The 12,993-nt window shown below is 43.9% G+C and overlaps 1 protein-coding gene across 2 annotated transcripts in view; it reads left to right on the forward strand.

The window, feature by feature from the left end:
- The window catches only part of LOC128437728 (NLR family CARD domain-containing protein 3), a 75,583-nt gene extending 65,964 nt beyond the window's left edge, over positions 1–9,619 (forward strand). Inside the window, exons 2-9 of one of the 2 annotated variants that reach the window (XM_053419939.1) lie at positions 2,463–2,578; positions 2,885–3,028; positions 3,478–3,692; positions 3,909–5,709; positions 6,094–6,267; positions 6,805–6,978; positions 7,358–7,531; positions 8,808–9,619. In XM_053419939.1, the coding sequence (XP_053275914.1) occupies positions 2,892–3,028; positions 3,478–3,692; positions 3,909–5,709; positions 6,094–6,267; positions 6,805–6,978; positions 7,358–7,531; positions 8,808–8,835 (2,703 nt within the window). In that variant the 5' untranslated portion in view covers positions 2,463–2,578; positions 2,885–2,891 and the 3' untranslated portion in view covers positions 8,836–9,619. The remainder of the gene's footprint in view (positions 1–2,462; positions 2,579–2,884; positions 3,029–3,477; positions 3,693–3,908; positions 5,710–6,093; positions 6,268–6,804; positions 6,979–7,357; positions 7,532–8,807) is intronic. The other variant, XM_053419938.1, reaches the window with a different exon arrangement.
- The last annotated feature ends 3,374 nt before the right edge of the window (positions 9,620–12,993 follow it).

Genomic DNA, 12,993 nt, shown 5'->3' on the forward strand with positions numbered 1-12,993 from the left:
AATGTCAAAAAAGGAAAAATGATTATCAGCTGATTTAAATCTCCAGCTCCGAGGACAGAGATCATTTGAGTTCCAACGACGGACTATTCAAGTCGTCAGTTACATCCGGTGTCTGTCACCTGTCGACCATCTCGGGTTCTGTCCACCTGACTTGAATCTTGAATCTTGAATCTACCTGACAGAACGAAAAGATGCAAACGTATCTTACATCAACTGAAAGGAGCCGTTATCCCACATTAATGAACCGTGTGAGGCTTAATGAAAATGTTCAGTGACATCAGCATCACTGTTGACAGTTTCCCAGGGGACATAAGAAACCTGCTGTAATTCAGTGAAGTGATGTCAGAAATAATAAATAGAAACAACAATAAAACAGCTCATGAAAGAAGAAGTGCTTCAAACATCAGCACCAGATTCATGTGGTGGTTCATCCACGAAGTTTTAAACTTCAGTTTGACGAGCGAGCGACTGTCTGTTGAGCAGCTGCGAGTAGAAAAGGGAAAGTTCACGCTCGTCACAGACTCGTGCTCATGGAAGCACTGAGATACTTTAGAGCTCTAACAAATACAACTTCCCAGAAGACGCCACTAGAAACCATCAAACAGCTAACTAATAACAAACACAGTAACGTGATCGTCTTACTTAGCGTGAGTTGTTCCAAAGAACGCGTAACATTACTTTCAGCAGTTAGCCAAAAAAACTGCACCAGGGCTGCAAACTAAAACTAAAACAGCTCATGAGAGAAGAAGAGCAACAGACACCGAGCGACTGACGTCTGTAGCTCCAGATTCCTGGAGGTGGTCGGGACACAGCCGCCGATCCAGAGCTTTTCTGGAGGGTCGACTTCAGACGGGGACGGATTCTGTCCGGATGCTGCTAACGCTCGTTGCTTTGTAACCACGAAAGGCTCGTCATATTTTTCCCAGAGTGAAAATATAAAACTTTGAAAAGAAAGAAAACAAGACGCACTGCGGTCGGATTGCGTCTTGTTAATGTTAACGATAACGTAGCCTTAAAAGAAGCTAGCTGGCTAACACAGCTAGCTCACTATTCTCCTACCTAAAGCATGAGTGGGTTCGTCACCATCTACATTTAAGTAAAAATACTTTTTTCCCTGAAGCAATGAATTCTGGGCATCGTAGTTAAAAGAGTAAGACGAAGAAAACGCAGCTTCTCTGCCTCGTGAGAAGAAAATGTGACGTCAGAGGTTTAGAACTTAGCTCTTCTGTTTTAACCAGGTGTTGATGAAACTGTGACTGTGACGACTGTTGACCTGTCGACCTGCTCTGAATAGAAAACCAAAAAGATGACACCTGTTTTTTAACGGTTCAAAAGTGCGAACACCTTTACGGAGAGAACCAGGAACGGTTCAGCTAACAATTCAATTTCATCCCCTTTTTACAGTTTGAAGGTGAAATGTTCCCGATGCCACAGCCTTGCCGTGCATGCACAGCCTGTACGGATCATACGATTCCGAGTATCGGATTTTCTACCACAATCTGAAGGAAAAGGAAAACACATGCAGGTTTAACGTATAGCTGATCCACACTCTTCTCTGTTTACCACGTGCCAAGGAACTCAAGGGTTCAACGAGCTCCCTGATGGAGTTCTGGGTTGTTGGACGGACGTGGCCACGGTGAACGTCCCGCCTTCTGCTGCACGTTTGCCAAACACTAGCTGCACTTTGGCTCCAAACTCAAGTTGTTTGGTTGAGACAAGATAGTTCAGAGACTAGTTTAGAGTTTTGTCTTTTTGCTTCTGCTGTATTAAAACAAAAACGTGCAGTTGAGTATAAGTGGGATTTTTCACAGTGGCCACAGCTGCAGCGACAACTGAGCTCTGTTTAAAACCAAGTGTAAGTTTGTAAAAAATAAATAAAAGGAAAATGCCTGTGAGCAGAGCATGTCTTTATTGTATAAAATCTAACTGAACTAAAATTGTGATCTTTTTCATGTCTGTACTGTGAAATATGAAGAATGATCAAATGTATGTAAAGTACTCATCATTATTCTAATGTGACATATGTTGAATGTACTTGTAACAATATTTTGTACATAAAATATTTATGAATCAAGTTCGCCGGTTCCGTCCTCTGTGTGTGTGTCTGTCTGTGGGTGTGTGTCTGTAAGTGTCCATTAAAGTGTCTTAGTCTTTAGCTCTAAAGTTTGAGCTGGTGGTGAGGACACAAACCAACTTCTAACTTAATCAATCAATTTGATTTTATTTGTCCCACAGTTTGTCTCATGTGGCTTAATAAGAAGTGTCAGTTGCCAATAAACCGGAGAAAGAAAGAAGAAGAAGAAAATCTTATTGAAACTCACTTTTCATTTGACATATCAGGGAAGGTGAGACGTGGCAAAAGAGGCTTTTAAAATCGGTTTACTCTGGATGAGAGTGGCTCTCTGTTCTGTTTGCCAAATATCTTCTGTCTCTTTCTCCTACACACGTGCGCGCACACACAGAGTCACGTGATTTCCAGTAACTGCAGAGAGGGGGAGGAGCCTCCAGTGAAAGTGAAAGTGTTCAGACTCGTTCTAACTTCAAGGAGCAGACGGAGGAGACGTGAAGTCTGAGGCTGGTGAGTGTTCAGCAACATTTATATTATTCATTCATATTATTTCACTGTCGAAGACTCTGGGTCAGTTTTCTACTCGTGGACTTTAGAGAGAAGAAGATTCAGGATGAACTTCTGTCAGTGAATCAACAGTTTGACTCAACGCTGTGATTGGCTGAGTCCAACACTTTAAACCTACAACTATCTCAGGTTACAGTGACAAAAGGGACACAGTGTAGGAGGGTTGACTCTGTTATATTTGAAGAAACACTGAGTTTACGTACCTGGCTTCATTGTGTGTGTTTGAGCTCACAGTGTTTTTCCTCTCAGACTGAAGATGAGTGGTTATGAAGAGGAAGAGGAAGAGGAGGACAGAGCAGAGTCTCCAGGGTTCAGCTGTCTGTCTCTGAAGAGTGACCGGTCCATGGGACATCCTCCACACTTCAGTAATGAACCTGGACCCTCACACACAGAGTAAGAGACTGTTTCTACTGTGACCTGCTCTGAAGAGGATCTAGTTTCCTCTAGTGTGGCCCCTGCATTAGGACACAGCTTCATTGAAGTTGGTGACTAATCTCTCAGAATCACTCAAAGAGCTCAGACCTCCACCAAGAACCAACACGCTCCTTATGAAACCACTTTGAAATCCACTAGAGACTCATTTTGATTTGGATCTGCACCAAATTCCACACACTGGTAAACATCAGTCCTCTGAACATGTCTGTGAATGAGGACCCCCCCCCCCCGACCTGGTTCACAGACCACAACCTTCCACCAAGTTTACTGGTAATTTGTGTTTTTTTATAATCCCATTAACGAACCAACTGACACACAAACATACTGGGTGAAAACAAAACCTCCTTGACAGAAGTGATGACAACCTGTGACTGTGACATGTGACTTATCAGGAAATGTCTTCACAGGGAGAGGAAGAGGAGTCATGTTTCTGAGGAGGAGCAGTCGTCCTGCTGTGCTTCATGTCAGGACATCCTGAAGGATCCAGTCTCCACCAGCTGTGGACACTGGTTCTGCAGAAAGTGCATCACCTCATACTGGGACCAGTCTGGCTCTTCAGGAGACTCCTCATGTCCCCAGTGTGGAAAAAGATCCAGAACAGGAGCTGGAGGTCAGACAGCCGGTCAGGGGAGCACTGTACATGTGTCTGCTGATGTCTTCACTTCTGACAACAGCACATGTGGTTTTATTTTGTTCCTTCATACAGCATCAACATTTAACATCGTTAGAAAAGCACAAAGTTAAAAAGCTTTTATTTTCTGTAGTTTTTCTGGATCTGATGAAAACAATCAGCAGATTCTCAGATTCTCTGTCTCTCACATTGTTTCTTGTCTTTCAGCAGATTGTGGTCTGCAGGAGGTTTCAGATGAACATAAGCTCAGTGTGAGGAGGAGATGTGAACATGTGACTGAAGGAAGTGACGAAACAGGAAGTAGAACCCTCCTCAACAGGATCTACACTGAGCTCTACATCACAGAGGGACAGAGTGAAGAGGTTAATACTCAACATGAGGTGAGGCAGCTTGAGACAGCTTCCAAGATGAAGATCCTCCAGGACACTCCCATCAAGGTCCAGGACATCTTTAAAGCCTCCACTGACCAGCAGAGCAGCATCAGAGTCGTCCTGACCAACGGCGTCGCTGGTGTTGGAAAAACCTTCTCGGTGCAGAAGTTCACTCTGGACTGGGCAGAGGGTTTAGAGAACCAGGATGTGGGTCTGCTGGCTGTGCTTTCGTTCAAGGAGCTGAACCTGGTGAAGGACCAGCAGCACAGTCTTCTCACGCTGCTCCATGTTTTCCATCCAGCGTTACAGAAGCTCACTGCAGAGACGCTCGCTGTCTGTAAACCTTTGTTCATCTTTGACGGCCTGGATGAAAGCAGACCTTCTCTGGACTTCAACCACAGGGAGCTTGTGTCTGAGGTCACACAGAGGTCATCAGTCAACGTGCTGCTGACAAACCTCATCCGGGGGAATCTGCTTCCCTCGGCTCTCATCTGGATAACCTCCAGACCTGCGGCGGCCAATCAGATCCCTCCTGCATGTGTTGACAGGGTCACAGAAGTACGAGGCTTCACTGACGCCCAGAAGGAGGAGTACTTCAGGAGGAGATTCAGTGATGAAGAGCTGTGCAGCAGAATCATCTCACACATCAAGATGTCCAGGAGCCTCCTCATCATGTGTCAAATCCCAGTCTTCTGCTGGATCAGTGCTACAGTTCTGGAGCACATGTTGACCACAGACGAAAGAGGAGAGCTGCCCAAGACCCTGACTGACCTGTACTCACACTTCCTGCTGGTTCAGACAAAGAGGAAGAACAACAAGTACGGTGAGGGACATGAGACGACTCCACAGCAGCTGACGGAGGCTGACAGGGACGTTCTCCTGAAGCTGGGGAGGCTGGCACTTAAACATCTGGAGGAAGGAAACATCATGTTCTACCAAGAAGACCTTGAGCGGTGTGGTCTTAATGTCACAGACGCCTCGGTGTACTCAGGAGTTTGTACTGAGATCTTCAGACGAGAGTGTGTGATCTTCCAGAAATCAGTCTACTGCTTTGTTCATCTGAGCGTTCAGGAGTTTCTGGCTGCAGTCTACATGTTCCACTGTTACACAGAGAGGAACACAGAAGAACTCAACAACTTCTTGGGAAACTTCTTCTACACAGACAGGACCTCCTCCCTTGATGAGCTCCTGGAGAGAACCATGAAGAAATCCCTCTCCAGTTCAAATGGTCATCTAGACCTGTTTGTTCGCTTCCTTCACGGCCTCAGTCTGGAGTCCAACCAGAGAGTCTTAGGAGGCCTGCTGGGTCGGACAGAGAACAATCCAGAGATCATCCAGAGAATCATCAACAACCTGAAGGAGATGGAGAGTGGTAACAGTTCTCCTGACAGAAGCATCAACATCTTCCACTGTCTGACTGAGATGAACGACCACTCAGTTCATCAGCAGATGAAACAGTTCCTGACGTCAGAGAACAAATCAGAGGAGGAACTCTCTGAGATCCACTGCTCAGCTCTGGCCTACATGCTGCAGATGTCAGAGGAGGTTCTGGATGAGTTGGCCGTGTCGAAGTTCAACACAACAGGCCAGGGTCGACTGAGACTGATCCCAGCTGTGAGGAACTGCAGGAAGGCTCGGTGAGTCCACACATGATCAATAACATGTTCAATCAGTGGAGATGAGTCGTTCTTCAAATACACTCAGTGTTAAGTGTGTGTGTGTGTGTGTGTGTGTGTGTGTGTGTGTGTGTGTGTGTGTGTGTGTGTGTGTGTGTCCGTCCCTCATGTTCAAGAGGCCATGAACATGTTCTGTGACCTTGACCTTTGACCTCTGACCACCTGAATCTAATGAGTTCCTCTGTTAGTCTTAATGAACGCTTGAACCAAATCTGAAAGGATTCTCTTGAGAAGTTTTTAACAAAGAGGGGATTTACCAGGGTGAGGGTCACATGTTCATGTTTTGTATGAATGTTGTGTTTTCTGATTTAATTCTCAAAGATATGATATTTTCTTTAATTACAGACTCATTGGTTGTGGACTCTCAGAGACTCACTGTGAAGTCGTGGCCTCAGCTCTGAAGTCAGACCCCTCACATCTGAGAGAACTGGATCTGAGCTTCAACAACCTGGAGGATTCAGAAGTGAAGCTGCTGTGTTCTGGACTGGAGAGTCCAGACTGTCGACTGGAGACTCTGAGGTCCTTAAATCCTTCTTCACTTTTCAGACTTTCTTTCTTATTGTGTTATTATTCCTTTAAATTGTCTCAGTTCTGCTCTGCTCACTGTCCCTCAGTCATCTGTCACTCACCCAGCCTGTCAGTCACATCCACCTCATCAACTCCATTCAACTGCACTCACCTGCTCCTGATCACTAAGAAAGTGTCAGTAAATAACATGTGGACTGAGGCCGAGCACTCGTCCTCCTCAGGTTTTCAAAATAAGACACATTCTTATTGAAAAACGATGGACAGTTGATAAGTATAGAAACAAACAGGAAGTGACTGTCAGGAGCCAGCCCTACTTTAAACAGTGTTTAATTACACACACCTGCTCAGTGACCAACACACAGAGAAGAAGCTGATGAATGAAACAATGGTCCAACATGTCTGATCTGATATTTATCTTCAGGTCACAGACTGGACTGAGGTCAGCAGCATGTTGAGAGTCTGTGTTGAAATGATGAGAATCCACAACAACAGGAGGACACATTCTAATATTCATATTTCTTTATCCAGGTTGAAGAGCTGCAGTCTGTCAGAGATCAGCTGTTCTTCTCTAGCGTCAGCTCTGATGTCAAACCCCTCTCATCTGAGAGAACTGGATCTGAGTGATAACGACCTGCAGGACTCAGGAGTGAAGGAGCTGTGTGGTTTTCTACAGAGTCCAACCTGTCGACTGGAGACTCTGTGGTCAGTTCACTGACTGACTTTTGTAGATCTCATATCTATAAAATAGCATTTATATCCAATTGATCTCATTTCCTTCTAATTTAACATAATTCCTCTTCATACATAATTTGAATTCCATTCATTAATTAATCTGTGACATTTTAAATATTCAGCTACTTGTTAAAACACTGAGTTTAGTTCTGGATTTCCTAAACTGATCTGCAGGACAGAGACCGGGTCCAAATAATCTATTTGTACTGAATCAGGACTTGTTTTTAATCCAACATGTCTGATTTCATATTTATCTTCCATGTTATGAGTCTGTGTGACATGAATATGTGTCTGTTATTTTCACACATGAACTCAGATAATTTACAGTTAAGTTTTATTCTTTATCCAGGTTGGAGATCTGCAGACTATCAGAGATTAGCTGTTCTTCTCTGGCTTCAGCTCTGAGGTCAAACCCCTCTCATCTGAGAGAGCTGGATCTGAGGGGAAACTACCTGCAGGACTCAGGAGTGAAGGAGCTGATTGATCTAAAGCAGAGTTCAATCTGTCGACTGGAGACTCTGAGGTCAGTAGATGGTTGGAGTCAGTCCACGCTGCTTTCATCAGTATTTTTCTAAACACAGTCAGTTTCACAGATCCAGGGTCTGTGCTACCAAGCAGGATTTGTGGTTATCAGGTAAACTTCAGGTTTAGTTTTTTCAGTTCTACGAAGCTCGTCCACTTCTTAACCAGGTCAATCACCATGGTAACTTCTGATGACAGCTAACCTGCTCCAGGTTAAGTTGGAGATCAACCCGTATAGAAGCTCCGCCCACTGACCACAGTGACTCTACACTGTTGTGTGGTGCACACTCTCCTTAAAGGGACGGATAAGGGAAGTTTAAATCAACGTCTGGTTGGTTCAGTTGATCTCTGACTCACCCAGAACATCTCAATGTCTCCAGACTCATCCTGTCACCAAAACACCAGAAGACCTCAGTCAGCTTCCTGGAGACAGGTCCATGTGTCCTTATTGAGTAGTGATGTCAGAGGTTTCACCACAGTGTGTGTCCTCAGAGTCAGTGTGTGTCCTCAGAGACAGTGTGTCTCCTCAGAGACAGTGTGTGTCCTCAGAGACAATGAGACAGTGTGTGTCCTCAGAGACAGTGAGACAGTGTGTGTCCTCAGAGTCAGTGAGACAGTGTGTGTCTTCTTGTCTTCCACTCGTCTTGTTAGTAAACAACAGATTCAGATCTCGTGGCCTCGACTTATTTATCTCGTTACACGTAGTTATGTCGTGGTCACGTAATATATTTTTACCAGATGCCACCAGGGGGCGCTGCAACTTACACAAGCTGGACCACAGCTGACAGCCTCACTCGAGGAACAGAGACGATGTCGTCTTAATCTGATCTGAGACACTCGGTTCTCTCACTTCATCAGTGAAGAACTGATCAGGTGGATATTTGTCACAGCTCTGAGATCAGTGGGACTGAAGCCTCTCCTCATCACATGGTAACCAGGAGCTCTTTATACAGAGCAGAACCTCTGCTGAGGTCCATCTGTCTCCTCTGGTCCCAGTTTGTCAGAAGCAGATGTTCATCAACACACAGTGAAACATGGCTTCACCTGTAACAGCAGTAAATCCACCTCTCAGGTGTCCACTCTGCACTTTGACATGCAGAGGACACACAGAGCTCTTAGCGTGTTCATTCCAACACGTGAACAAAGCAGAGAGGAAGCTGCTCCACCTCTGAACAGGACTGAAGTCCCTGCTGCTCTTTCTACTGGATGAGCTGCATCACTGACTCACAGCTGATGAGGTGAGTCTCTGTGACACTGATGTCTTCTTCTCTCAACAGGTGGGAGGGGGGGTCTAAGTGGAGGTGAGTGTGAAGAGGACAGTGTGTGTGGACGGAGGCTGAGCTGTGTCCTGAGGATCCAGAGGCTGAAGCAGCAGCAGCTTGTGTGTAGTCTCCAATCTACACAACCCCTAATCTGCATGTGTTTGTGAGATGAAGCCGGAGCACCTGGAGACAACAAGGGGAGAACATGCAGACTCCACACAGGAAGACCCCATCTGAACCGGATTCAAACCAGCAACCTTCTTGCCCCGATTGTGTTTAGTCACATGAATATTGTGTTATTTAAATGACACAACACAATAAGAATATATAAACCCTCTATAAAGAGTCACATACAGTGTGTTTAAGTTTGTCTTTATTATTTTCCACCTTTGTCCCTCAGTATGTCTCCATGTGTGTAGAACCACATTCTGTGTATATGTTTGTTTATGATCTTAAAGTTCCTGAATCCACGTCACAAATTGATTTAGTTCAACACAAAGTTCAACACATTGAAATCACTTTGAGTTTAAAATCAGAGTTTTGTCTTCGACACAAAAGATCAAAACTCTGGACTTTAAAATGGGACGTTTTCATTTCTGCATCTGGTGCAGAGCGGTGGTGGCTTTTCTACTTTTGACCCACAGGTGGCGCTGCAGTATAACAGCAGCACATCCCAGTCAAAGCCTTTATATTCAGTCTATGAGTCAAACACATGGATCATTTCCTCTGTGACAAACCAGATGTAACGAGAAGAAAAACATCTCAGAGAGAAAAGTTCTGTTTCTACTTGTCTCTGCTTTAATGCTCAATAAACATCTTTCCACCGACTTCACTGGAATCATGACTCAGCTTTTCTTTCCTCTTCAAACCAACTGGTGGAAACATCTCGTCCTTGGTGCAGGTTAAAGAACAAAATCACCAGTTTGACAGTGGAAACAAGCAGAAGAAATGTTAATGAGACATTTACAGTATGAAGAAGAGTCGATGAAGAGCAGAACATCTTTAAGTCTCTGAGGAAACTGTTTAATAAACATTTTACTATATTTAATAGAAAACTGACCCGAGGACGTTTTATACAAATGTAGATGAAGATTCTTGTTGTACGCTCTCGACCACCACCTCAGAACAACCACCAGGGGGAGACTGTAGCAGGCCTCTGGGAACAGCTGCATGCTGGGAAATAACTGATGATGGGAGGTTCACAGCAGAGACAAGGGACAGAAAGTGTCAGAGAGATGATGTCCTGTAGACAGTGGACATTTTGGGCATGTTGTGTTGAACAGTTTGTGTTACTTTGTGGAGACACTTGTCTCAACATGATGGTTTCACTTCCTGTTCAAGCCCGTCTCAGTTCTTTGTGACTTCAGGATAAGAAATGTTTGACAGAGTCAGTTCCTGACAGGCTCCAGTTCTCACTGTGTGGAGAGGTCATCATGTGACTTTGTGATGATCCTCAACACACGTGTGTCAGTGTAACATGTGACTGTGACGCCATGTTCATGAACACGCTGCTCTAACATCTGTCCAGCAGATGTTGAAGCTCTGAGGTCCAGTTCCTCTGCAACACAGTGAGAGCATCATCTGTTCATGGAGCTGTGCACCAGGCTGGTGTCACGTGACCAAACACAAAGTGTGAACAACACGTCGTCCAAAGGATCCGTTAGAATTCCATCAAACACATTCATGGGATATACTTTATACTTATAAGGAAAAGCTTTTGATCATTATGAAATTCTACATCTGATCAATATGCCTCAATATAAACAGCCTGTCAGCAGATCAATACATTTATTTTTGATTCTTTGTCAGTTGATTTCATTCCTTCACCAAACAAAACCATTTAAATGCAAAACACAAAACCTCTAATTAATGAAAAGGATCAGAAAGAAGAATAATCTGATGTAATCTGCTGCTCGTTCACAAGACGCTCATCAGCTCAGTAGCTTCAGCTTCAGTTTAGTTACTTTAAGGTCCAGGTTTCGGTTAGATTCAGGTTTAGGTTCAAGTCTAAAATCTCTCTCTCTCTCTCTCTCTCTCTCTCTCTCTCTCTCTCTCTCTCTCATGTAAACTTGTAGTTGTTCTACATGTATTTATGTATTGCTGATCTACACTGATGAGATCTAGACCTCAGACTTATTACAGTGGGTGGATTACAGTTTTTCACAATTGTTAACACACGTTTTTCAAAACAATAACGGCTTTCTCAAAACTGCACACAGACAACTGAAAACCTCACACACAAAATGTTAAACATGACACTCCCTTTGCAAGATGATTCTTTGCCATCAAATCTCTTACCTGGTCACAAAATGAAACTCGTGTTTTCATTTGGTACACACAGCCATATTTTCAAATGAGACACACATACCATTCATTGGGAACACACAACTAAGCATTTGCTTGCACACTACCAAGCATTTACAGCACACTGAAGTGCAAAATGGAAAACACAATCATCAAAATGGAACACACCATATGAATGAATGAGCCATTTCTCCTTTTGTAAAATGTCTCAGTGTAGGCCTACTTTTTTCATAGTCAAACATAAACCAGCTCACAAATATGCAGCATAAAAAAGTTTATTTCGGTACACACAGAGAACAGTACAGAACTGTAAACTGGCCTACTCAACACCCCCCCCCCTTCACAAAAATTACAGTTTTTCACAATTGTTAACACACGTTTTTCAGAACAATAACGGCTTTCTCAAAACTGCACACAGAAAACTAAAAACCTCACACACACAATGCTGACAGGCCTCGACACTCACGTCGCCACAGGCCTCCTCCATGGCCTGGAGCAGAGGGACCCGGTCCTGTGGGTTCCGTTCATACACCTTCCACCTCCAAGCTGAAAATAACTCCTCAATGGGATTCAGGAAAGGAGAATAAGGTGGAAGGTATAGAACAGAGAAAAGTGGGTGGTCCTGGAACCACTCAGGGACTTGAGCAGCCCGGTGGAAGCTCACATTGTCCCAGATAACAACGTGATCAATCCACTGTGGGTCATCTGTCGAGGAGACGGGCAGCGTTATAGGCCCCTAGGTGGGTGTGACGGTGCAACATCCCATGGTGATTCATTGCAGCACACATTGTGATGTTCCCACCACGCTGGCCAATGAGGTTTCTGCCCCGTCGCCTCCTCTTCACCAGGTTGAATCCTACCTCATCAATAAAGATGTACTGGTACAACACATGAGCTGTGTCATGCTCCTGGATCAGCATGAGAATGCAAGTTACAGTATGGACACAGAGAGGTCAACACAGTGGGCTACAGTGAGACACTGTAGAAAAGGAACAATATTGGATTACAGGTACAATACATGCATGTGTCAGAGCTGAATGTTGGTACTTACAAGCACAAACTCTCGCCCTAAATACTTGATGCTGGCTGTGCTCCGTTCAAATGGGACCCTGAACACTTGTTTCATCAGCATGGCAGTCCTATGAAGAATACAGTCCAATGACGGTCTGGAGGTTTCTAAATGTAGCATGGTCAGCCAGGATCCTAGTTTTTATTTGTCTGAGTGTGATAGAGTTGTTCTCACGAACCATATCTACAGTTTCAGTCTCCTGTTCGGCTGTGTTAATGCTGTGAAAATGCTCAACAGACCTGAATGTTTAGTGATTTGAGTATTTGTGTGTTGTAGGTTGATGCTTTGAGATTTTACTTGAGAAGTGTGTGCAACAACTGAACATTGTGTGTAGTGTTTTGACAACAAGGTGATGTGTAATTGACATCAGAGTGTAAACAAGGAAAGTCAGAGTCTAATGCAGATAAGGGAGTGTGAAGTAGTGCCAAACTGGGTCGAGTGATTGGTAAATTAAGTGAAGGTTGTGCAAATTGTGCCGAATTTTAGCTTTTTGTGTGTTAACAACTGAGAAAAACTGTAAAGGCCTGAGTGGAGACGCACAAATGAAAAGGACCTTGCTTAAAAATACCTGGTTTTTGCATCTCATCAGTTCTGCCATGTAACTAATAATTATTATTCACGACAATGTATATTAAAGAATTCTATTTTCGATGGTTTTCTTCCTTCATGTGTTAGAGTTTAGTATTTTGTGTTTATACATAAACAAATGTTTTTTTTTCTTTTAAGCAAATAATAACAGTTTTTTTAACGTCACGATTCTCCATTAAGCTTTGAGATCAACTTGTTTTATACTGTATGTGAATAAAACACTAAATGACAACTTACATG

Source organism: Pleuronectes platessa, chromosome 4 (assembly GCF_947347685.1).
Source record: "Pleuronectes platessa chromosome 4, fPlePla1.1, whole genome shotgun sequence".
Lineage (NCBI taxonomy): Eukaryota > Metazoa > Chordata > Actinopteri > Pleuronectiformes > Pleuronectidae > Pleuronectes > Pleuronectes platessa.